Below are 25,897 nucleotides of genomic sequence, written 5' to 3'. Positions count from 1 at the left end.
CTTCTGTTGGCCTTAGAGCGATGATATGTAGCTGATAGCCTTCCTCCATAAGTGGGCTATCTGACACCGAAAGAATTTTTCACATCGGCCCAGTAGTTCCTGAGATTAGCGCGTTCAAACAAACTCTGTAGCTTTATAATTTTATTAGTATAGATTAAATTCAAATGTAGAAATTTTCAAAATAATTATTATCAAGGTTACAGAAAAAGAGCTGAATATCGTCAAGGCAGATAAGAACGGTGACAAAATTTTTATGATCATAACGTGAAATAAATTGTCACGACTGAAAATCTCATCATCAATGTTAACCTCAAGTGCAAATAAAATTATTCAATATGCCAATTGAAACGTGTCACACTCATTTTGAAATCAAATCACTTAGATGGTTTTGCAACTAGACTAATTGCATCATCTTTAAAAAGTTATATAATACTCCTTCAAATCGTACATAAAAGATCATCAGAACATGACAATTGTAAGATAAATTCTGAAAAATGTAAGACAACGACAATAATATCAATACGAAGCTCTGAGAATTGGAGAACAATTGTACTGTTGCAAGTATCAACACATTGCAAACGCAGTATTCTGTATTGCAGATCGAATTGCATTATGATGATATTTGTAGTCACTTATTACGAGTTTTTCGAGGTTGCATAAATGTTACTGTCATGTTATTGTTTAAGCCTTGTATAACAATACCTAGTTTAAATTACACTTGTAGCTTGAAGCTATACGCTATGTTTCATACACCCCTGTAATATGATCCAAAAGAATTTCTATATTTAGACCAACAGGCAACAACTAATACCCCTTTCCTATCAAGTGAATACTCGACTTTGTTTCCTAAACTAGGTAAACTACCTACTTATTACTTTAATCGATTTCAGTCTCAACACTGGCAGTTACGACTTACGTATCCACATTAATTATTATTAACCTTAAAAACAATGAAAAGAGTTTTAAAGTATCACGATGACGTCACGAGGGTCGCAGGTAAACAATTGTATTCAAATGCCGCACGTGTTAAATGGTAGATGCTAAGAAGTTTTGGGAATTGTTTATCCAGGCATTTAGTTACGTTTAAGGCCGTAAGCTAACTCTATAAGGCGTATAAGGCATCTAGTTAAGTAATACGCACTGTATATCATCATCATCATTTACAGATTTAAATTGTTTATGTATTTACTTGGCAAACTTTTAGCGGTTCGAATTGGGGAGTGCCTGGCGATCGGCACTACAGACTACGGCCTATCGCAGACACCAGTCATCTTGATTTATATTTACTTGTACTTTTTTGTAACTGTAGAAATGAGTTTTGAGGAAAATAAATTATTTATTTATTTATTACGTTCCTATTTCCTCCAATGAGGGTACTGGCCATAATCCACCACGCTGGCCAAGTGTGGGTTGGCAAATGTCACATGTCGTCGAACTTTTGATTCTTCCGACATGTCGGTTTCCTCACGACGTTTTCCTTCACCGTTCGAGCAGTAGTGATGTTATCAACACGCGCAGACAATCTATTTAGATTCTTAAACATAGCATTGCGTGTGATGGTCATATAGGACAGTAAAGTAGTTTTTGTAGATTTCTGTACGATAAGCTGGAAGTTTTGCAAAGTTTTGCAAAGTTAGACGAAATGGAAGATTACGGAGGAGGAAAATACGTTGTTTTCGCATGGGTTTAGAATTAAGGCACACGAAGCAGTTTTTGACTCAAAGCATGGTTCCAAAGTTTACTGTTAAAAGAAATTGTTGTGTTATTTAATCAATAGACGAACAGCAAGATTTAATAATGCACTAAAGGAGAATGCCCATGAAAGTATGGACCACAGTATAGTGTTGCGTCAATGCCAGAGTGGTTTTGGAGGGTTCTTCGATATTCAAAAGATTTTTACCAATTGATTTTTTTGTGATAAAAACAGGGGTTTTCAAGATATTGAGAAAAATGTGAATTAACCTCAAAACTTAAATAAACCCGATTTAGTTAGGTTTATGTGTGATTTAGGTAGTATTTTATCGTCTGAAGGTTATTTTTCGTTTAACATATTTAATCTATGCGTAGAGCTAATGCTTTCAGACAAAGTCTATCTGTTCATCGGCTAGTGTAGGTAGGCACCAGAAATCTTCCGGGACGGATTTCAAGAAAACCTAAATATATATTTAAAAATTGCCAATAGAGTTTTTATTCGGTTTACATATTGTTGTTGTTGTTTGAATCATTTTTTCACTGCATATTCGAAGAAAGAAACAAATAAGAAATAACTGGTTACAGGTTACCTACCAAGCTATGTCATAATAATATTTTTTTTATATATTTATTTATATTTATATAATTTTACTTCACTATCTATGTGAAAACAACCTACAGTGTATAAACAATACCTTACAGAGTGATTTTATGTTAATTGATTTTTTTGTAATTCAATGTAAACAATAATCGATATTAATACATTTAGCTATTTACCATAGTAAATGTCATAATAGTTACCGCTTGGTTACCGTGGTAACCGGTAATGGATACTAAATCTATGGTAACGGATCTAAACAATTACATGTCTTATTAGATTTTACAAAACACTCCCTGTTCAAAATATATTTTCCGATGGTAAGAAGGCCTCTAAATTGCCGAGATTTTTTTTAATAGTATTGTTGTCTTGATGCATGAGAAAAACCAGTACCAAAAATGGGCATTCTCCTTTAAAGTTTGTTTAATTGACCTTGCGAAATAGAAACGCATATCAATGGAGACTTCTTGATAAAAGTGTCACTAATTGGCTGATTATTATTTTTATTAGTCAAATATAACCTCTCACCCTGCACGAAAAAATTGTCACGTGTATACCGTAGTGCAGCTATATAAAATCTTAATTTGTAAACGTATTTGCAACATATTTAAGAATCAATACAAGTGATAACTGCGTTAAAAACAACCGACTTCAAACTTGCACTTGCAAAATTTACAAATACCTACAGACAAAAATGCTCATAAAATAAAAACTACTGGGCCTATCCGAATAAAATTTTTATGGGACCAATTCGACACCATCCCGCATCGAACAAAAAAAGAATCACGTAAATCGGTTCAGACAGTTATAGTATGAATTTGAAATCAGTAACGTAAATAGTTTTCTATAGGATGCCGGCTGCTACATGTAGGAGAAACTACAGCAGTTAGTTTGGTCCTTAACCACTATAATAATATGTTATTTTCTATGCCAATTTTCTTGTACACTACCCTTAAGTTCTGTCGCGACATCGTGCCCAAATAATTAATTAAAAACATAAGTTACGTAGTGTTTACCCGTGTGCGTAATTAGGAGTGTGACCGAACCATAACGAACGGCATAGTGTGGCACTCGGGGACTGCCGCGGTAAAGCTATTGCATAGCATGCCTTCAAGCCACACCTCCGTGCCTGTCGGAGTGGGGAGCGTGAGGTTTTTCGTTACGCAATTTCTGGATTCGGTCCCCGCGCTCAAGGCCCGCGATAGAAGCTAATAAGCTATGCAATAGCTTAAAAACAGATCCTCTCCTTACTAATCCATATAAACGCCAACATCTATATCACTGAGCTATCCAATACATATATTTTAAGAAATATTGAATAAAACTCAACGTTAATTGTTTATTAAGCTATAAGAGGACTATGGCTTCCCGGCGTGAATTACGTCAATGCGTACGTTACGTACATTTACGTAATACATTGACAATAAATTCTCATTGAATCGATGTTTATGATGCCTTTAATAACAGCCGCTTCAAGGACTGTGCGCCCAGTATGTATATCAAATGGTAGGAGCAAAGTCTAAACGGTCTTATGTTTTTGTTGAATGAATCTGTCCATGTTAATTGTATTGTGTTTGTATTCATGAAGGTGGGGCTATACAAATGCCTGTTTCTTTCGATTAGTGTTATAAAATATTTCAGGACAATTTTCACACACGGCACGATCTGATCCCATACTAAGCTTTCGCTCGTGTTATGGAAACCAGAAGGCTGATAAACATACATATACAATTTTAAATAAAAACTTATATAGATAATCAACACCCAGACACAGAACCAAAATCTATGTTCATCACACAAATATTTGTGTCCCTTCGTCCAGCATACTCACCATGGAATCCTGATATTTCATGAATGTCAAAAAACTGTTCTGAAATAGTGCTAAATAGTGCCCAAAGGAAAAAAATAGTGCTCTTGTACTTGCGAAGTTATAGCCATAGTTCGATGAGTATGCTGGACGAAGGTTTCGCCCAGCATACTCACCTCCGTCCGGAGAATCTGTATACGCTTCAAACATAATTCATACATCAAAAAATAGTTCCCAAATAGTGCCAAACGGTGCCCAAAAAGAAAAAACAGTGCTCGAATAACTTCGGAGTTACAGGCTTCGTTCAGTGAGTATGCTGGGCGTAGGTTCTACGCCCAGCATACTCACCTCAGTGCGCGAATATCGAACGAGCTATAGGTACAATTTACGTCTCAAAAAATTGTGCTTGAAATAGTGCCCAATATCAGTCCAATTTTTGCTTGACTTTTGACCTAGAAAACCATTAAATTTGATTGTAAACTTCTACATACATTACATTGAGTACAGTCGAATACAATATTATTAACTTTCTTTCTAACAATTTTTGTCTTGTGTAAATTATTAATTGTCTATGTAAGGGAGTATTTACTTTAGAATCGCAATATTATTAATTACACATTATTTTAATAATACTTTATAATAATATGATTAAGCCTTCGCGCGTCGCATGGGACCCCGGTAGCTAGGAACAATGATTTTATATATTTTGTCTAGATCACGACGCTTGAAGGATTAAGATATCAAATGAAGTAAATCATGCATGAAAAATAAAGTTGCTGTTATTAATGCTTACATTACAACTGACAAAATTATTCAAAATAATCATTTTCCGGATCAAGGACGGTTCCACAACGTTTACGGAATTGACCTGTATTCCTCATGTGATAAAGTTCAATATAGTGTGGCAGTAATGGATGCACGTACGGTCAATAGGTATGGGGCTTACGACGCGCGGCGCCCGCGACGCAAATGAATATGTTTATGTTTAAATACTAGATGGCGCTGCCCTAACATCTTACGATTATTAGACAAGACTGATAATAATAATAATAATAAGGGCGTAGGGATGTGACGACCCCATCGCCCACGGTTGGGATATCTATTGTTTACGTGATAATAGATATTCCACCCGTGCAATCAGTCACCCGCAGGACACCTTGTGGCGGGGTGTCGGGGAGTAGCGACCCCGCGGGAACCGAGTGCTCCCGGGGGAGGCCCCTGTCTTCATCTCCGGCTTGCCTTCACCGGCCGGTCGGAGTGAAGCCTGACGAGGACAGGACCCCCACCTCTGGCTTGCCTTAACCGGCCGGCCAGAGTGGAGTCGCGAGAGCTTTTAGCTCGAAGGGTGGATGCGAAGCGTAAGTGGCGAGTGGGCACGTGATGCTGGACCCTCAGGGAGCGCGTGATCGTCGTTTAAAGTCCAGGGACGCCTCTCCACCCTTAGCTGCTCACAATATGTTGCCCCCTTGTCGCACTATTGCAGCGGCTTATTTCGGGGGCCCATACAGTGAGAGGGCGAGTCACCACCTGCCAACATATTTTTACTTTCTTTTAGTAGAAAGGCAGGTGCCATAGTTTCCAATAGTCCCCAAATACCGGCCCATTTAACATCCCTCTCCATAGCCCAGTTTATTTTGTTTTCCATATCTCGAAATAGTCCTACATCGGCCGCGGACTGCCTAGGATTGTATCTCTATAGTGCAGTCATGGGCAGGCTGCGGCTGGTGTCCCACAACACAGTAAAGTTCTCTAAAGGGCCTCTGCGTGTTGGATCCGTGTCCCCACGTAAGCCTTCCAAAGGACCGGGTACCTTCCTTATGATGGTACCCGAGTATTATAGAATGAGATACACATAATAATAATAAAAATTCTTTATTGTACACAAAAAGAGAGGATAAAACAATTATACAGCAAAGTACAAAACAAGTACAGAGGGCGGTCTTATCGCTTCGAGCGATTTCTGCCAGACAACCACAGCAAAGGAAAGCTGCAGAGAAACGGAGTAGGTGGTGCACAACTGAAAGTTGAATTTTAATACAAATATGTATATAAAGTACTACATATAAATATATACATACAATACATACATATACGATATATATACATACAATACATACATATACAATATATATATGTCGTGGTCATATCGTAGATTTGATCATTTCATGATATGAGTGGCCATTTCACGAAATGGTCGCATATCGTGAAATGGCCAATTTAGTTTGGCCACATCATGATGTGGTTTGGGCAGATCAATGATAAGAAATCGTTTCACGATATGGCCAATTAACGCACGGTTTTTTCATGAAATGACCAAAATTATTTGATCATATCGTAAAATAGTTACATTAATCGTTGGTAGAGGCGCTGCAAGCTCTGTGTTTATGTGATAAGATGGCGGCCGCTGGCGAAAATTAAATTATTCGCAGTTAAAAACTTCATAATTCGTTTAATAACAATATTATGAAGAAAGTCATAGCAAAGAATTTACGACGAAGAGGTACGAGTACTATGGAAAATGTGGATATCTTATATGTATTTAAGAAAAAATGCGACTTAAATAAAATAATTTAAGAAACTACTACTATATTATTATAATTGTTTGTTTTTTAAAAAGCGATCCGCTTCTGGCACTCGCCGGCCGCTGCCGCGGCACGCTCGCTTTGCTCGCTCGGCTCGTGCGTTGTTTATCAAAGTGTAACCTAACCTAACCTAATTGTTTTCTATTGCAAAAACGATTCGCTTCTGGCAATCGCCGGCCGCTGCCGCGGCACTAACTTAAGTGACATTAAACAAGTTTTTAGAATATAGTTATTCTGAAATTTTTTAATATTTTATGGACTCTTTATATTTTATACGATCTGGCCAAATGTGGATGACCAAATCGTGAAACGTTGACGATTTAACGATCTGATCAAACAATGTTGGCCATTTCACGATATGCGACCATTTCGTGAAATGGCCACTCATATCATGAAATGATCAAATCTACGATATGACCACGACATATACATACATAAATAATACATATACTTACAAAACAGTGTTAAGGTTCATCAATCTTGTGATAAGGAAGCATAATGGTTCCTTAGCTCCTTTTTAAAAATAGGCAGGCTTTGAGCTCTCCTCACAACCTCGGGTAATGCATTCCATAGCGAAATGGCGGTGACAGTAAAGGAAGAGTGAAAGAATTTTGAATGATGATGAGGGAAAGATAATGTCAGGTTGTTCGAGGATCGTAAAGCTAGGGAATGGTTGGAAGATACGTAGGAAAAGTTTTGTTTCAGGTAAGGAGGAGTTTTAGGATCAAATAGAATGGAATACAAGAGGTGGAGTATGTGAGTATTCCGGCGAAGGCGAATTGGAAACCACTTGAGCCTGGCTCTAAATTCAGAAATGTGGTCGTATTTACGCAGTCCAAATATAAATCGGATACAAAGGTTTTGCAGTCGCTCAAGGGAGTTAAGCTGGCATTCGGTGAGGTCGGGATAACAGACATCTGCATAGTCTAAAATAGGGAATAGAAGGGACTGTGCAAGCGCAATTTTAGTGGGAATTGGTAAAATATTTCGTAGTCGCCTAAGGGAAGCAGCGACACCAAACATCTTTTTGCGTACTGCGTTGAGTTGTACCGTCCAGGAGAAGGTTTGGTCAAAGTGCAAGCCGAGGTTTTTAGCGGTAGCGGAATAGGGAATAGGAGTGTTGTTGATTTGGATGGAAGGAATAGCGGTCCAATCCACTTTGGCAATTAATTGAGGACTTCCTATGATAATTGCTTGCGTTTTGGAAGGGTTAATAGATAGGCCATATTTATTACTCCAGTCGGCAATACTTTTTAGGTCAGCATTCATAGTTTTCACGGAGTTATGTAAATCAAATAGAGAACATTGCGTGTACAGTTGTAAATCGTCAGCATACATATGGTAGGGAGAAGAAATATTTTGGGAAATTCAATTAATAAAAATTGAAAAGAGGAGAGGAGACAACACGCTACCTTGAGGTACACCGACAGAAACATTGCACCAAGAAGAAGTGGAATCATCAATCTTGACACACTGCCGGCGACCTTGGAGAAAACTACGAAACCAGTCAACAGCTGCTGGAGATATGTTAAGAGAACCAAGCAAACTCAACAGAATGTCGTGATCCACGGTATTGAAAGCATTGCTGAAATCAAGCAATGTAAGCAGAGTGAGTTGCCTGTTGTCCATTCCAATACGAATATCATCGGTTATTTTGACGAGAGCAGAAGTCTTGCTATGACCGGAGCGGAAACCGGATTGAAAAGGGCTAAATAGGTTATTTTTGTTCATGAACGAGCATAACTGACCCTGCACTAAACGTTCAAGAATCTTGGATAAAAAGGGTAATATGGAAATTGGTCGGTATTCGGAAAAAGAAGAGGGATTGTTATTTTTCGGGATAGGAATTATAAAAGCGTCCTTCCAAGCTGAGGGAAAAGTAGACAACGAAATGGAGGAATTAAGGATAAAGGTAAGGACAGGGGCAATGATGTCAAGGATGGGGACGATCATATCACGACCAATGCAGTCGGGACCAAGAGCTTTCGATGAAATAGACAGAATATTCTTCTTAACATCACAGACTGATCTGTATTTTGAAGGTGATAAGGGTTTATATGTATATTATATACAATATTAAAACTACAATTTTTTCTATTTACATTGATTATATTATGAATGTTAACAAAAGCTGTGAACTAGTTAACTAGAATTCTGATTACTTTGGCCCTTTAAATAGTAATAAATAACGTAATTAATTAAAAATGTTTTTTATTGCTAAACCTTTCATTGATGAAACTATTGGAAAGAGTTTTAAAAATTTGTATAACTATGTCACAGTACTAATTTTGACTGGTTATAAGTTTTGCCTGCAACATATATACAAAAAGAAACTGTATAATTTCCCTTTTACAATTTTTCAAGATATTAATTTTATTGGCTGCAAATGACTGTTTTTATTCAGACAAACACACAATGCAATGAAGTAATAGACTTCATTTACGCTTAAAGTTTCATTCATTTATTATTATTTATAAAATATATAATAATGCATTTAATCGAAAGTTTTTGACATGTGAGAAAATACCATAATTATTTCCAATAACATGAAGTCTACAATTAGAAAGTTTAATATTTTTGTCCAAAAACATGTGTCGACGACTGTACCCCATTTTACGTTAGTATATAGAAGTTTACATTAAAATTTAATGGTTTTCTAAGTCAAAAGTCAAGCAAAAATTGGACTGATATTGGGCACTATTTCAAGCACAATTTTTTGAGACGTAAATTATACCTATAGCTCGTTCGATATTCGCGCACTGAGGTGAGTATGCTGGGCGTAGAACCTACGCCCAGCATACTCACTGAACGAAGCCTATAACTCCGAAGTTATTCGAGCACTGTTTTTTCTTTTTGGGCACCGTTTGGCACTATTTGGGAACTATTTTTTGAAGTATGAATTATGTTTGAAGCGTATACAGATTCTCCGGACGGAGGTGAGTATGCTGGGCGAAACCTTCGTCCAGCATACTCATCGAACTATGGCTATAACTTCGCAAGTACAAGAGCACTATTTTTTTCCTTTGGGCACTATTTAGCACTATTTCAGAACAGTTTTTTGACATTCATGAAATATCAGGATTCCATGGTGAGTATGCTGGACGAAGGGACACAAATATTTGCCCCGGGTGGGAATCAAACCCACAACCTCTGGCTTGGAAGGCAGGTCCACTACCAACCAAGCCAACCGGTCAGTCAAAAGTGTAAAGTATAGCAGTATAACACGGTTGTTCTCGTAAATAAAAAATGCGGAAAAATTCGTGAGAAAACAAGCTAATTACGTGTTAATCTGCCCTGTGATGGCATCGTAGATTATAGTGCAAAGAATTACCCAAAAAATGTGGCATATCTAGTGTCTAGTAATATTTCTTTTTAAACAATCTTCCTAACTAATCAATATTTAAAACCGTCTCTCATTAAGTCTAACACAGATTAAATAAAAAAATTCAAACTACATACCTTTACAAATCCCATTTTTAGAGTTAACCATGATAATATATGAATTTGTATCAAAGAAACTTTATGATTTGCAAGGTAATTTATACTGTAAATAATCACATAGTGCTAGGTTAAATGTGCAATTTATACAGTAGTATCGCCATAACCTTGTCATAAAATCTCATTGTTTATTACCAATGAACATAAAAACATCATTATGTTTTTAAATTCAGTTCTTTTTTTGCTATGAGCAATTTTAGATAAGGGATCGTTCAAGTATTAAGTTTCACAATTTTTGAAGGTTTTGGAAATCCCCTCCCTCCCTTGTAAGTTGTAATGCACCATAAGATTTTTTCTGTACCCCAGTAACGCATCGTAACGTTTTACGAGACCCCCCTCCCCCCAAATTGCGTTATGTAATACTTGAGCGCACCCTAAACATAACTTTCTTGTTTTTTTAATATGAGTATTAAAGTGTTTGATGGACATCCACTTATTTAGTTGTAATAATTAGTGAAAAATCTGTATGTTATGAAAAACATTTGCCGGAATGGCATGTTCAAATCACTACATAGCATAAAACAAAGTCACTTTCTCTGTCCCTATGTATGCTTAAATCTTTAAAACTACAGAACGGATTTTGATGCATTTTTTTTAGATTCAGTGAATCAAGAGGAATGTTTTCGTTTATAATTTATTAGGTTTTCGACAAATCGGATGAAGCCGCAGGCGGAAAGCTAGATAAATAATATAAAATGTTGTTTATAAAATGGCTAATCCTTCTAGAAGTTTTAAGTTATCTTACAACTTCTTATTCTAGTAAACACAAATATTACTTGCAATATGCACTATGTACATTATGTCATCGCAATAACTGGTTTTAATTGTTTATACTCAGCATGCTAATGGGAAAAATATTATTGTTTTGCTATTTACAATTCTACAACTTAGTGTAAAATCATTATGGAAAATAGTAAATATTAATTAAAAATTAATCATAGTTTAATTATATCTTCTTGATAAACTTGCGCCTTGCAATAAGTTATAATATAAATTAATATCTAGACACGCGGCAGCGTGTCAAGCCGAGTTCAAGCGAAGAGAACTGGCGAGCAGCAGCCGTGTGTATATTTACACGAACCATTTCGAGCCACTTTTCACCCCCTTATAACTCGAAAACTATTTAAGTTAAATAAACCAAATTTGGTACATATCAAGAGGACCTCAAGATAAACAAGAACCTTAAATTTGTGTTACATACTGTTTATATTTTGTGAGGTTCTAAAAACTAGCCTCATCAAATTATGGGGTTCAATAGGTCATTAGTTGTTTGCTTTGTGAAAATAATTATATTATTCAAATTAAAAAAAGTTATATTTTGGAATAAACATTGTTCTCTAAGGGAAAATAAAACAATTGAGTTTTCAGTCAACCTAAGAACTTAATACATCTTTGTAAATAAATTTCTGGACTGTCTGCAGAACTTGGCACACATTTAGATCTCATTTCTTTTTTTGGCAAATTAAGTCAACGATTGAACTCAGCTCCAAATTTTACATTTATGTTTTTGGTGGGATTGTATATAACTACACCTGTATTACACCTCAATAATTTGGTTCCAATATATCATACTGCTGAGTTGCCGAGTTAGTGTCTCAGCAGCAAATGTAGTAGCAAATATTCAATAGGATTTGAATAATATTCACTTATAATTTATTGCTCTTATGTATATTCTTCATTGCTAAAGCTACTTTCAAAGTATAATAATTAATAGTTCAGTTATCAAGATATTTAATAATATCTTGATAACTGAATCATAGTTTCGATGTTGTTTACATTACTTACACTTGATATGAAGTTCAACTTCTGTCTAAAACATAGTTGCTTTTTAATTTAAAGTTAAATTTGGTTAAAATATTGTTATTATGAGTAATTATTTTAAATAATAAGATCTGTATATATAAAGATTCTGTTTATTATACGAAACTTTAAAAGTTTGTCGATTGTTCTTATAAGTATAGGTTATGTTTACTAAATTTATTGAAAGCGGAAACTAGCATTTGATATAAAAACGTGCTAAATAGAATAAAAATAACATATTTATAATCATTTCATTTAGATTTACGTAAATTATATCATAAAATAAGAGATAAATGTATATTATTGTAGGACTTACCTTCGGTATCTGATTTGTTCTCCTGTTCCGTCATTTCGGTGTACACTGTAACTTAAACATGAACAAAACTTTAATGTTTAAGAAGTAAATAAGTTTTTATCACTAGATTCGTTGTATTTAAAAGAATATCGTGTTTATAAATACAATGTTTTCGTACGCTTTAGCCGAGCCAATTATCTACTGTCAATCAGTCAATGTCATGGCTGTCAAATGACAATTGACAAATTGTTTGACAGATAACATATTTCTGTGTCCATGATAATGTTGATGATTCTTTTAATCGTAGTTTAATAAAATTGAAGCTTTTCTAAATTGAAGGAAATATTTTTTTCAAGAATACGAGTTTTAAACCGGTTTTAAATGCAATGCAATGTTTTATTAAGGATTGAAATTGAGAGACTCACATTTGAATTTGATTTGTTAATTAAGGCACGATTTTTTTTAACCATAGTGTAATTTTCTTTGTCATATGAATGGCGCTAAAAGTCACAATTTAAAATTCTTATTTTATTAATTTTATGGGTTGTTAGCTTCCTTCATATCTATAAAAGTATTTTTCTGTTTGCAGATATACTGGAGAATGTGGTAGAAGAAAGAAGAAATAACGGAACCTTAGTAAATTTTCCAAAATGTCTAACGCCGTTGAAAATGGTATTGGCGATGAAGCACGGTGCGTTTTGATCATTTTAATTCTATATTATTATTTTTACATGTTTATCAAATTGATATTAATCGTGTTCTTTTTTCGTTTACAGCGGGAATACATATTATTTCTCAAAGGGCAGAACAAGTGCATCCCTATGGCAAAGAATTAGTTTATTTGTATCAATATATTGGAAGGCGCTGATTGTAGTCTTCACTCCCATAATTTTACTACCAATACCAATCTTAAACGCTGGATCCGAATCAGCAAAGGTAAGCTTACAACTTCCACCAACAATTTTATTCAAACCCAAACTTGCATAAGTATTTCGAATTTGGCAATAAGTATTAGTCAAAAATTTATACCAAATTTTCTCTAATAATAATTAATGAAACCTCTAATAATTATTCCTTTAAGTCAAGTTGTAAAGCAATTTAAAATTCAAACGAATATACCAATAATAATAATCAACCAAGATACATAACAAATCAGCTCCTTGATTTAAATGAACAAGCTTTTTAAAATCTCTAATACCTATCAAATAAATTGCAGGCCTTCAAATGCATGTACGTAGTGCTCATAATGGCCACCTACTGGGTCTTAGAACTGCTCCCCCTCCCAGTGACCTCCATGTTACCCATCGTGCTCTTCCCCACCCTGGGCATCCTGGACTCAGATAAAACATGCGCTGCGTACATGAAAGAGACGAACATGATGTTCATGGGTGGGCTTATGATTGCTGCTGGAGTTCAGCACTCGAAACTGCCTAAACGGGTGGCGCTGTGGACTGTACAAGTGGTCGGATGCTCGCATAGAAGGTAAGCGATTAATTATAATGCATCTTAATTGAAGATGCTGGGGTTATGCAGCAAGAGTTTTTTTTTCGTAGCAGCTCAGATTTAAGATCGTGATTCAAATAAGTCATCACTACATAGTATAAAACAAAGTCGCTTTCTCTGTCCCTATGTCCCTTTGTATGCTTAAATCTTTAAAACTACGCAACGGATTTTGACGCGGTTTTTTTAATAGATAGAGTGATTGAATGGGAAGGTTTAAGTATATAATTTATTAGGTTTGAAACAAAGCGGGTGAAGCCGCGGGCGATCAGCTAGTAATGTTATAAGATACGTAGATATTGTTACTTTTATCATACAGACTAGTCTACTAGAAAGACTAGTTTAATCATACTGCAGTCATTATTTGTTACAAGAGTCGAGAGTATAGATAGAGCTTTATTTGATTACCTTTTTTAATAGCTTTTTGCATATGCTATTAATAAATACGAACCATACCTTTTATGTATCAGATATGAAGCGAAATATACAAGAATAACACTGTGTTAGAAATCCTACTAATATTATAAATGCAAAAGTTTGTGAGGATGTGTGTGTGTGTGTGTGTATTTGTTACTCTTTCACGCAAATAATACTGAACCGATTACAATGAAATTTAGCACACATATAGAGGGTAACTTGGATTAACACATAGGATAGGTTTTATCCCGGAAATCCCACGGGAACAGGAACTATGTGGGTTTTCCTTTGAAAAACGCGGGCGAAGCCGCGGGCGGAAACCTAGTATTTAATATTTCCACATACAAATTGTATTTGGTTACAGGTTAAACCTCGGGCTTACCTTTGTGACGATGTTCATATCGATGTGGGTGTCCAACGCAGCTGCCACCACCATGATGGTGCCCATCGTGGAAGCCATCTTGGAAGTTTTTGAACAGGTAATTTTGTTCAAAAATACTTTATGGATTATTCACATTGAAATTGGGAAAGATATTATTGGTTATTCTTATCTCACGAATGTTTGAACTTTTTCTCTCTTTGTTAAGGTCATGCATTTGGAACACTTCCAAAATTATTATTATAATTCAGTTGTGCACTACTTTAAAAAAAATTACATAATTCTTTTGGTACATTTTTTAATTTTTATGTAAATCAAAATTTTTACCAATAAAAAGCAGCATTATTCGTAAATGATATAATTTAAATAATAACTACTATATTTTCTCTTTTTCAGCAAGGATTGGGAGAAGTTTACATAAACAAGAAGAAAGCTCTCCCCGAAAATGGGAAGGACGTAAAACCTGCTCAAGACAAAAATGGCGAAGAAGAGTGAGTACTCTTTGTAAAATGGAGCCGTTGTAATGTTCTTTACAAAATTCTAACAAGCAAGATAAAATATCAGAGTTGTAGGACTATAGGTTTTCATTGAAAAGTATTGTCTGTGTTGGATTATCCAATTATTGAGAGAAGCTATTTAAAGTCATCAACCAATAGGAGTGGAACAGTAATGGTAAAAAGTTGCAGAAACCATACTTTTTTTTATGGTAAAAAATTATAATATTATAAATGCGAAAGTAACTCTGTCTGTCTGTTACTCAATCACGCCTTAACTACTGAACCAATTTGCATGAAATTTGGTATAGAGATATTTTGATACCCGAGAAAGGACATAGGCTACTTTTTACCCCGGGACATAGGATAGGTTTTATTCCGGAAATCCCACGGGAACGGGAACTATGCGGATTTTTCTTTGACTGCGCGGGCGATGCCGCGGGTGGAAAGCTAGTAACATTATAATTCTTCAAATATATGCGAAAGAAACAATAGGACAAAGCTAGTTATTAAATAATGTTTTTTAATTACAGGTCCCCAATCCCAAGCGACATCACAGTATGCTACTACCTAAGTATCGCGTATGCTTCAACACTAGGAGGTTGTGGTACTCTCGTGGGAACAGCTACTAACTCCGCTTTCAAGGGCATCTTTGATTCGTATGTATTTTTTATTTTTAAGCTATTGCATAGCTTCTATCGCGGGCCTTGAGCGCGGGGACCGAATCGAGAAATTCCGTAACGAAAAAACCTCACGCTCCCCACTCCGACGGGCGGAGGTGTGGCTTGAAGGCATAGCATGCAATAGCGCAACCGCCCCAGTCCCCGAGTGACACACGTCGTTTTTATTTTTTAATTGAAACTTCTCTAAGCGTGATGAGTAAAATCGTCACGTTACGTCATGGGAATACAGTGACGTCATTGGATATGCGACGATTTTGGTATCTTTGAATTTTGTCAAAGAAGTTTCACTTCTGACGTGTGTTCACGGCACACACTCTCTTTTTTATTTGAAATCACGAACCCATGATGCTTAGATGTCGTTTTAAAAACTTATGACCATTATTTTTATACTTACACATATTTGCGTGTACGTGTACGCATACGTTGCAAATTGTCTATGATCAGTTAATTTTAACAAAATGTAGCGTGTTGCCAGTAGGCATTAAATAATTCTTACTAATAGTAGCTCTTACAATGTTTTCCAATGATTCAAATTTCGAAATTAAGTGTTGTTTTTGAAGTGAAACTTCTTTAACGGGGTTGGAAAAAAAATTAGATGGTAATATTTTTTCGTTACGCGTGACATCTTTCCGTTACGCGCCATCTTTTTCTTATCCCTACCACGCGTGATTCGACGTATTTCTGTAAAGTTGCATAAAGTAAATTATTTTTTGAAAAATAAGGTCATAAAGAAGTTTCACTTCTTACGTGTGTACACTAGTACACGCACACATTTTTATTACAATACTATAAATTGAATTTTCTACTCGTACAAACTATTTACGAATTGAAAAGATAGAAATAAATATGTATTTGACTCCACAAAACAAAAATTTACAAATAAAGATTATATACTAGTAAGTTTTATTATTTTTCTTCCATTTATTTGATTATTATCAATAGTAGGTATAAAACAAAGTCGCTTTCTCTGTCCCTATGTCCCTTTGTATGCTTAAATCTTTAAAACTACGCAACGTATTTTGATGCGGTTTTTTTTAAATAGATAGTGATTCAAGATGAAGGTTTTAGTATATAATTTATTAGGTTTTAGACTAGGTAAGCTAGTTTATTTATAAATTGAATAAATTATTTTTCCAGTGAGTTCCCGGAGATATCGGGCGCGGTGGATTTCTTCTGGTTCATGGCGTACAGCATGCCACCCATGTTGCTGATGCAGTTACTTGTGTGGATCTCCCTGCAGGTCACTTTTATGGGCCTCTTCAGGTATTACATCTATACCTTTAATAAAATTGGACTGTCTGTTTGTAATCCATACTAATATTATAAATGCGAAAGTAACTCTGTCTGTCTGTCTGTTACTCAATAACTACTGAACCTTTTCATGAAATTTGGTATGGAGATATTTTGATACCCGAGAAAGGACATAGGCTACTTTTTATCCCGGGAAAATGACGCAATCCCGGAAATCCCACGGGAACGGGAACTATGCGGGTTTTTCTTTAAGTGCGCGGGCGAAGCCGCGGTCGGAAACCTAGTATTAATATAACTGCCTTTTTCTAAAACCATATCGATGTAGACATGGTACTTATACCAAAATAGTAATTAAAAAAAAAATTCTGTCTCTCTGTTTGTTCTGGCTAATATCTGGAACAGCTGGACTGATTTTGAGGGTATTTCACTGATTCATGTGTTGCATGAGTTCATTGTAGTAAGGAGTAACTTTAGCTATTTTTAAATACTGATATTCCCACGTCAGGATTAAAAGGAAAATCTCATTTACACGTGAAACCGCGGGACGAAGCTAGTTTACACTACATAATATTATAAGGAGGAAAGATTTAATTATTTGTTTGTTTGAATTGTATAGGCTACGAAAGTACTGGATCGATTTTAATGATTTTTTCACCAATAAAAAGAAAGTAACTAGAAATTTCTATCATGTACTTAGTAATTTCCAATATTTTTAATAATGGGTTTAATTCATTTTCCAGACCAAACAGTGAAGCTGCCAAAAAAGTGAATGCCGCATCAACAGGCTCAGAGAACACCATGAGAGTGATAAAAGACCAATACAAGGGCTTGGGACCTGTCACCTTCCATGAAAAGGTATGGCATTTATTTCTGTACTAGATTACCGCCCGCGGGTTCGCCCGCTTTGTCTAAAACCTAATAAATTATATACTAAAACCTTCTTCTTGAATCACTCTATCTGTTAAAAAAAAACCGCATCAAAATCCGTTGCGTAGTTTTAAAGATTTAAACATACAAAGGGACATAGGGACAGAGAAAGCGACTTTGTTTTATACTATGTAGTGATGATATATGATACTAGCTTTCCACAGCTATACAGCCCGCATTGTCTTAAACTTATTAAATTATATCCTAAATCCTTCCTCTTGAATCTATCTATCTTTTAAAAAATCCCATCAAAATCTGTTGGGTCATTTTAAAGATCTGTCAGTCACAAAGTCGGCAGAAAGCGACTTTGTTTTAAACTATGTAGTGATAGTGATAAGTAAAATAAAAAAAATATGTGCGTGTACTAGTGTACACACGTAAGAAGTGAAACTTCTTTATGACCTTATTTTTTCAAAAAATAATTTACTATATGCAACTTTACAGAAATACGTCGAATCACACGTGGTAGGGATAACAAAAAGATGGCGCGTAACGGAAAAATGTCACGCGTAACGAAAAAATGTTACACTAAATTTTTTTCCAACCCCGATAAAGAAGTTTCACTTAAAAAAACAGAAATTAAAATTAAAGTTTGAAGTTTACATTGACCGATGAAAGAATGAAGCTTGAAACGTAACAGTTAATTTAGCAAAAAAAATGTTGTGTGGTTTTATGAAACCACGGTAAAAGTGAAACTTTTTTTCACACTATAGACATTTAACTAAAAATTATCTTATTTGTACGATAATTATCGTACGTATCGTGCGTCACGCGACATGCGCTACACAGACCAAAAAGTTTGAGACGATCTAATAAAAATTTCACTTTAAAAAAAGAAAGTTAACTAAACTTAAACTCATTTATTTGGCACCAATTTTACAAAAATAAGGTACTTAATTAAAACAAACAAAAAGAAGAAATACAAAATTAAAATTAAAATTAAAAAAAATAAATAAATATAATTAGTGATGCCAAAACTAAATGAAACACAGTATAATTCTTTATTCAACTTTGCAAAACGGTGATGATGAAGATTTTAACCAAATAATTATGTTTTTACTAATCTATTTTTATAGCTAGCTTTTAGATTAAGACTAGTTTTCGTGAAAGAAACAATCTTTAAAATGTATTTAATTGTATAATATTTATGCCAAATAAATAATTAAAATATTTATTCCAGTCGTCAGGTATGCTGTTCATCCTTGCAGTGTTCCTGTACATCTTCAGGAAGCCCGGCTTCATGCCTGGATGGGCTGATGTCATCACCACCATGTAAGTTATCAGAGCCGCGGGCGGAAATATAGTACACTAGCTTTCCTCCCGCTGCTTCGGCCGCGTTTTCAAAGAGAAACCCGCATAGTTCCCGTTCCCGTGAGATTTCCGGGATAAAACCTATCCTATTTGTTAATCCAAGGTACCCTCTATATGTGTGCTAAATATCATTGTAATCGGTCTAGTAGTTTATGCGTGAAACCATACATACATACATACATAATTACAAACCTTTCCTCTTTAAAATATTATTAGTATAGATTATATAATTTAAAAAAAAAACAATAGCTTACTTACACGAGAAATGCAGATATAAATAATATGAAGCTGTTTCATATTTATAGTTCAGGATACATCGCCCATTTTTGCAAGTGACTACTATTAAGCTGATTTTCCGTTTGTAGCTTTATTTTGATGAGACGCCCAATAATTTCGTGTACGAAACTCTCGATTGTGGTAGCTAACAGAGATAACAAGGATAAAATTTTTTGATTTGATGGTTCTCAAATATTTATTACGCAATTTGTAGGACAATATGTCTGTTGAATTATATAAACATTAACTAAGTGAAAACAAAAAAATCAGCTTGTTAGTAATCATTTATGATGACCTCGTTATCGATACACTTTGGAAAGGGGGACTCTTTGAACCAACCATAGATTTTGTAGGACAAATATTTTTTCGAATAATTTAGGTAATTATCTTGAGATTGAACAAAAAAAAATTCATTCAGTTAGTAATAAATATTTGAGAACCATCAAATCAAAAATTTTTATCCTTGTTATCTCTGTTAGCTACCACAATCGAGACTTTCGTACACGAAATTATTTGGGCGTCTCATCAAAATAAAGCTACAAACGGAAAATTATCGTCACTTGCAAAAATGGGCGATGTATCCTGAAACATTAAATAAGGTTCATATATTCTTGTTTGTGAAACTTCTTTATGCACATTGAGGGTAAAATTTCAAGGTCGGGTCATAGCAATACCGTCACGTCATGGAGTAAGGCGACGATTTTGTTATCATTGAATCTTGCCAAAAAAGTTTCACTTCTTACAAGTGTGCTCGGCACAAACGATCTTTTTTTAAATTCTTTATTCTGATATTATCTATAATATTTGTTGGCTCTAGTTTTTGATAGATAAAAGTTATGTCATCTCAGCGACCATCGTTGTCACTTTCTTTTGTCTATTTCTCTTTCACACATTAAATAAAAAAAATGTGTGCGTGTACTAGTGTACACACGTAAGAAGTGAAACTTCATATGACCTTATTTTTCAAAAAATAATTTACTACATATATGCAACTTTACAGAAATACGTCGAATCACGCGTGGTAGGGATAAGAAAAAGATGACGCGTAACGGAAAAATGTCACGCGTAACGAAAAAATGTTACACTAAATTTTTTTCCAACCCCGATAAAGAAGTTTCACTTCAAAAATACAAGTGAAAATATAGATTTTCAATAAAAAAAAAATTTTCAGGAAAGTGAAAGACGGGGTGGTATCCATTCTCATTGTGATACTGATGTTCGTGCTACCGATGTCTATGGACTTCATCAAATTCTTCTCGTCGTCTTCTTCCTGTAAGTATCACTACATAGTATAAAACAAAGTCGCTTTCTCTGTCCCTATGTCCCTTTGTATGCTTAAATCTTTCAAACTACGCTACGGATTTTAATGCGGTTTTTTTTAATAGATAGAGTGATTCAATGAGAAGGTTTTAGTACATAATTTATTAGGTTTGAGACAAAGCGGACGAAGCCGCGGGCGATGAGCTATTAAAATATATATGTATGTATGAACTTATCGAGTTCTGTAAGAATTGAGGGTAGTATGAACAATTTTGATATGTGATGTAATGTGATGACGTGTGATGTCGTGTGTGATGTGATGTTTGATGTCTTAAGTGATGTTAGCTATGTGCTGTTTTGTATGAAGTCATATTATATGTGTCGTATCACAAGTGTCGTGTGATGTCATGCGATGTGTTGCTATGTGAAAATAAGTTATACCTGTATAGTATTTACTAGTTTACCTCCCGCGGCTTCGCCCGCTTTGATTATATACTAAAACTTTCCTCTTGAATCACTCAATCTATTAAAAAAGTGAAAATAAGTTATACCTGTATAGTATTTATAATATTTATTTATTTCAGATGAAGAATTGGTGCAATCCAAACCGTCGCCCAGTATTGTCACGTGGAACATTTTGAAGGAAAAAATCCCGTGGGGATTGCTTTTCTTGCTGGGTAAGTTACTTATGAAATTGTTGTTTATAAATAGAGAATCTGTTTTTTTACATGCTTTCATAAGTTTTACCTATTTGTTTGTATTTAAACTACTCCTTTAGACTCCATTTTGACGCACTTTAAACAGATAGTTCAAACTTTTTACACTTATCAAGGATCAGTGCTAATTACAATAATGTTATGAGAGCAAGCGTGTTTTTGAAGTGAAATTTCTTTAGGCGCGTTGAGAGTAAAATTTCAAGGTCGCGTCATGACAATACCGTCACGTCATGCGGTAAGGCGACGATTTTGGTACTTTGAACTTTGAATCTTGCCAAGGATGTTTCACTTCTGACACTTGTGCTCGGCACACACGTTCTTTTTAAGCTATTGCATAGCGTCTATCGCGGGCCTTGAGCGCGGAGACCGAATCGAGAAATTCCGTAACGAAAAAACCTCACGCTCCCCACTCCGACGGGCGGAGGTGTGGCTTGAAGGCATAGCATGCAATAGCGCAACCGCAGCAGTCCCCGAGTTACATACGTCTTTTTTTGTTTTTTTTTTTAACTAAATTAATATTTATCTTCCAGGTGGTGGCTTCGCCCTAGCCGAAGGTAGCAAGGCAACAGGCTTATCCTCGATGATCGGAACATCCCTGACGGGTCTACATGGTCTCCATCCGGCGATCGTGCTGCTGGTGGTGGTGCTGGTGACGCAGTTCATCACCGAGTTCACATCCAACGTGGCTATTGCCAATTTAATTCTCCCAGTTTTGGCTAATATGGTAAGACTTTTTCTTCTGTGATTTTTTTTTGAAACATCAAAGATGAATGGCTGGATTGGATGTGCTTTCAAGATATGTCGCTAAACACTTATATTATTTAAATTGTCACTTTCAGTCTTCTATCTGACTTTTTGACTTATTTCTGTTTATCTCTAATAATTATAATAGATCAAATCAGCTGTTTTTGCGTAGTCGTACATTCATAAAAACTTGCACTTTCGGATGTGTTAAACCTTATATAGTTACTTTAATACACTCATACTCGGCTACTAATATAATTTTGCTACCAATCTCTCTGTATTTTTATTTTTACTCCAGGCTAAAACCTTTGAACAGGAAAGCTCCCAAAACCAACCAACCAAACCAACCAAAAAATATTTGATCCTTTATTTCCAGAATTTTTTTATTAATTTAATATGTTTATTTGTCCCCAGGCTAGAACCCTATACATTGAACTATTTATTTTTATTCATTCATAATTATTTCCTCCCCCAGGCTCGAACCCTAGACATGGACCCCCGCTACCTCATGGTGCCAGCAACACTAGCTTGCTCCATGGCTTTCCACATGCCCGTGGGGACTCCCCCCAATGCTATAGTGGCTGGTGTTGCCCACATACCCACTTCGAAGATGGTGAGTGTTGCTAGCTTTGGAAAAAAGAAAATATTTTTTTGTTGTTGTTGAAAGAAGTACCTTATACACGTTATTCAAATAATTACACATTTAATAACTATTAATGACAAATATTATTTCAGATTACATATAACAGAAACATAAAGTGCAATAAATAATAATTAACACCAACAATTAATAAAAAGTGTATTTTAAATTTATTATAATGTAATATTACTCTGGATTTCAAGCAAAACTATGGAAATAAACCTGACACAATTACAAAAATAAACACACAAAAAGTGATTAAAAATTGAGTTAATTCTATAACAATGATTGCAATACAAACATCATAAAATCACACATATAACCATATTTTTTTTATTTCAGGCTGTCGGCGGAATCGGGCCCAAAATCATAACCACCCTCATCGTCTGGGGCGCTTACCCCACATGGGGGTCACTTATCTTCAAACCCTCCGACATCGCGGGACTCAAACCCCTGACCCCCACGTCCGCTATGGCCCAGAACCTGACACTCGCCTGTGACGTCACCCCCAACACTTTGGCCCATGTTGGACAATTTAATTGCTCAATACCACATAACCCCTTGTTATTAGCAAATAATGCGACCTCGGGATTATTAAATGGACTGTTTTCTTGTGTTAAAAGTTAAATTTTGGGGGTAGTTTGAGTGTAGTACTAGTTTTCGTCCGCGGTTTTCTCGCGTATTTAAAAATGTATTTCAGATTTTGACGGGCTTTTTGAGTGACCCAATTTTTAGGTCATCAAATATGTTCATGAAAAATTTTATCAAATTATGTTCAGTGGCGTATTATTAACACACGGAGAAACTTACGAAGTAATTTAGTACTTACAGATTTTAATTTGCAAGAATCTTACCTATATATTTTTGACGGATAAATGGTGCTAAGAAATGTTAAATATTTCATAAATTTACCTGCGAATTTTAAAACGAATTTGTATAATGTGATATTCATATAGAACAATAGACAATAATAATGTGCCAAAGTAGTGCGAATATTGTAATATTAAAATATAATAATATGTCAAAATAGTGAAAAATATACAAGTTTCTTTATAAAATTTAAAAAAATATGTTCAAAGTGTAAATAGACCGTAATGCAGGAACATAGTTTTAATATTATCATTTTTATAATACGATATTTTGGTGTAAAAAGCCAAGGATAGTCTGTATTTACATAAAAAAAAAATAAAAAAAATGGCGGGATTATTAATGTTTTGTCATTTTGACAGTTTAAAAAAATGTGTGCGTGTACTAGTGTACATACATAAGTGAAACTTCTTTATGACCTTATTTTCCAAAAAATAATTTACTATATTATGCAACTTTACAGAAATACGTCGAATCACGCGTGGTAGGGATAAGAAAAAGATGGCGCGTAACGGAAAAATGTCACGCGTAACGAAAAAATGTTACACTAAATTTTTTTCCAACCCCGATAAAGAAGTTTCACTTCAAAAAGTCAATAAACTGTCGTTGAATACATAGGATGGATTTTAAGAAGATATTTTTTTTGTTGAATTTTTTATTTAATTTTTCTCATAGAGCGTATGTGTTTAAATGCTTGTAAAAGTGACAACAAAATGTTAATTATGTAATTGTCGAGAATATTAATGTCGGCAATAAATTAAAAAATACGATTTTACAAAAAAGGCGGGAAAAAAGATATTGATAGAGAATCTCGTGAATCTCTTTAAAATAAAGAACATTAATTTCATTGCCAATTTTATAATTGTAATAAATCATAATTTTACGACTTACAAGAAGTTGTAAGCGTCATAAAAAGAAAATGAAAAATGTTGAATTAATTAAAACTTAATTTTATAAATAATTTATTTTTACCTCTACACTCTATAATTTTATACAATGCAAAAATAAGATCAATACACATAAAAATATATATTATTTATAATATTATATTCCCAAAATATTAATTTCTTAATTTTTATTTCAATAATCATAACGATTTAGTGACCAATTCTATTTATAGAATCACACGTAAATTGGTCCATGCGTTAAGGAGAGACATTTATTATATATTTTTATAGCACCTGTTAGCGGGTATACAAAATGGAGTTAACCAACTATATTTTATTTATTAATGTGTTAAAATAAAAATATGGAAACACGGGTGTGGATTTGGTGATTTAGTTGTAATTTAGATTAATGTTTAATATATCTGTAGTTCCTAGTAATAAAATAAGATTATTAAGTACCTACGGGCTTAATAATATAAATTAATTTTTACGTCAAACAGATACAACAAACATTTTATTAAAAAAAATCGTAATTATTATTTTATAAAAATATCACTATTGAAATATTTAAAATCCCAAATATTTAATATCAATGTTTCTTCTGTCGTAACGGTGCATTTACATCAAACGAGTAATTAATGCTTATTCTGACCTCACTATGCCAAATTCTTCGTTAAAAGATTCTATGCAATGTTCTAATACTAAACAACGCTGAATACGAGTTTTCGTTTATACTAAAAGATCACGAAAGAATGCTCTTGCTCTAGCTCTATGTTCGTTTGATGTAAATGCACCATAATATAATGAAAGAGATATAACAGTACAGTGCCACAAACTTATCTGACCCGGTGGCAAAAACTGGAACTACGTGCCGCCATTTTGAAATGTCACATTTTCACAGACTTTTCATAGGGAATATTTTGTTTAAATAAAAAGAAAGCGACATCAGTGACACTGTCACCGGGTCAGATAAGTTTGTGGCACTCAAGAAGCTTATATCCTCTAATGTGGCACTATAAGTTTCTTTGACCTCAGCGAACAATTCATAAAATTTTACTGCCAGTAAATCTATCTTTAACTTATAATAATCGTAACTTTTATTAATTAAAAGGAACACAGAGCGTACTTCGAATGTATTTATTATGAAAATTTAAAATTAAATGCAATTTCTAAGTTTTTTAAATTACTCGGAGGAGATATTTATAATGAATACCAATATTGTAATGCATTTACACTTAATACAATAAATATACAAATTTAAATAGTTACATAA

The 25,897-nt window shown here is 34.5% G+C and overlaps 2 protein-coding genes across 2 annotated transcripts in view; one reads left to right on the top strand and one right to left on the bottom strand.

The window, feature by feature from the left end:
* The window catches only part of LOC123700033 (GPI transamidase component PIG-S), a 60,578-nt gene extending 48,111 nt beyond the window's left edge, over positions 1-12,467 (bottom strand). The window contains exon 1 of the mRNA XM_045647139.1: positions 12,294-12,467. Coding sequence (XP_045503095.1) covers positions 12,294-12,327 — 34 coding nt within the window. The 5' untranslated portion in view covers positions 12,328-12,467. The remainder of the gene's footprint in view (positions 1-12,293) is intronic.
* The window catches only part of LOC123700032 (protein I'm not dead yet), a 55,356-nt gene extending 31,209 nt beyond the window's left edge, over positions 1-24,147 (top strand). The window contains exons 2-15 of the mRNA XM_045647138.1: positions 12,862-12,963; positions 13,049-13,208; positions 13,489-13,754; positions 14,554-14,668; positions 14,965-15,059; positions 15,596-15,721; positions 16,883-17,008; positions 17,737-17,851; positions 19,104-19,195; positions 20,682-20,782; positions 21,355-21,447; positions 22,017-22,210; positions 22,706-22,843; positions 23,213-24,147. Of these exons, the coding sequence (XP_045503094.1) occupies positions 12,923-12,963; positions 13,049-13,208; positions 13,489-13,754; positions 14,554-14,668; positions 14,965-15,059; positions 15,596-15,721; positions 16,883-17,008; positions 17,737-17,851; positions 19,104-19,195; positions 20,682-20,782; positions 21,355-21,447; positions 22,017-22,210; positions 22,706-22,843; positions 23,213-23,497 (1,947 nt within the window). The 5' untranslated portion in view covers positions 12,862-12,922 and the 3' untranslated portion in view covers positions 23,498-24,147. The remainder of the gene's footprint in view (positions 1-12,861; positions 12,964-13,048; positions 13,209-13,488; positions 13,755-14,553; positions 14,669-14,964; positions 15,060-15,595; positions 15,722-16,882; positions 17,009-17,736; positions 17,852-19,103; positions 19,196-20,681; positions 20,783-21,354; positions 21,448-22,016; positions 22,211-22,705; positions 22,844-23,212) is intronic.
* The last annotated feature ends 1,750 nt before the right edge of the window (positions 24,148-25,897 follow it).

This window comes from Colias croceus, chromosome 19, assembly GCF_905220415.1.
Source record: "Colias croceus chromosome 19, ilColCroc2.1".
Classification (NCBI taxonomy): domain Eukaryota; kingdom Metazoa; phylum Arthropoda; class Insecta; order Lepidoptera; family Pieridae; genus Colias; species Colias croceus.
This window is presented reverse-complemented; position numbering and strand designations above follow the sequence as displayed.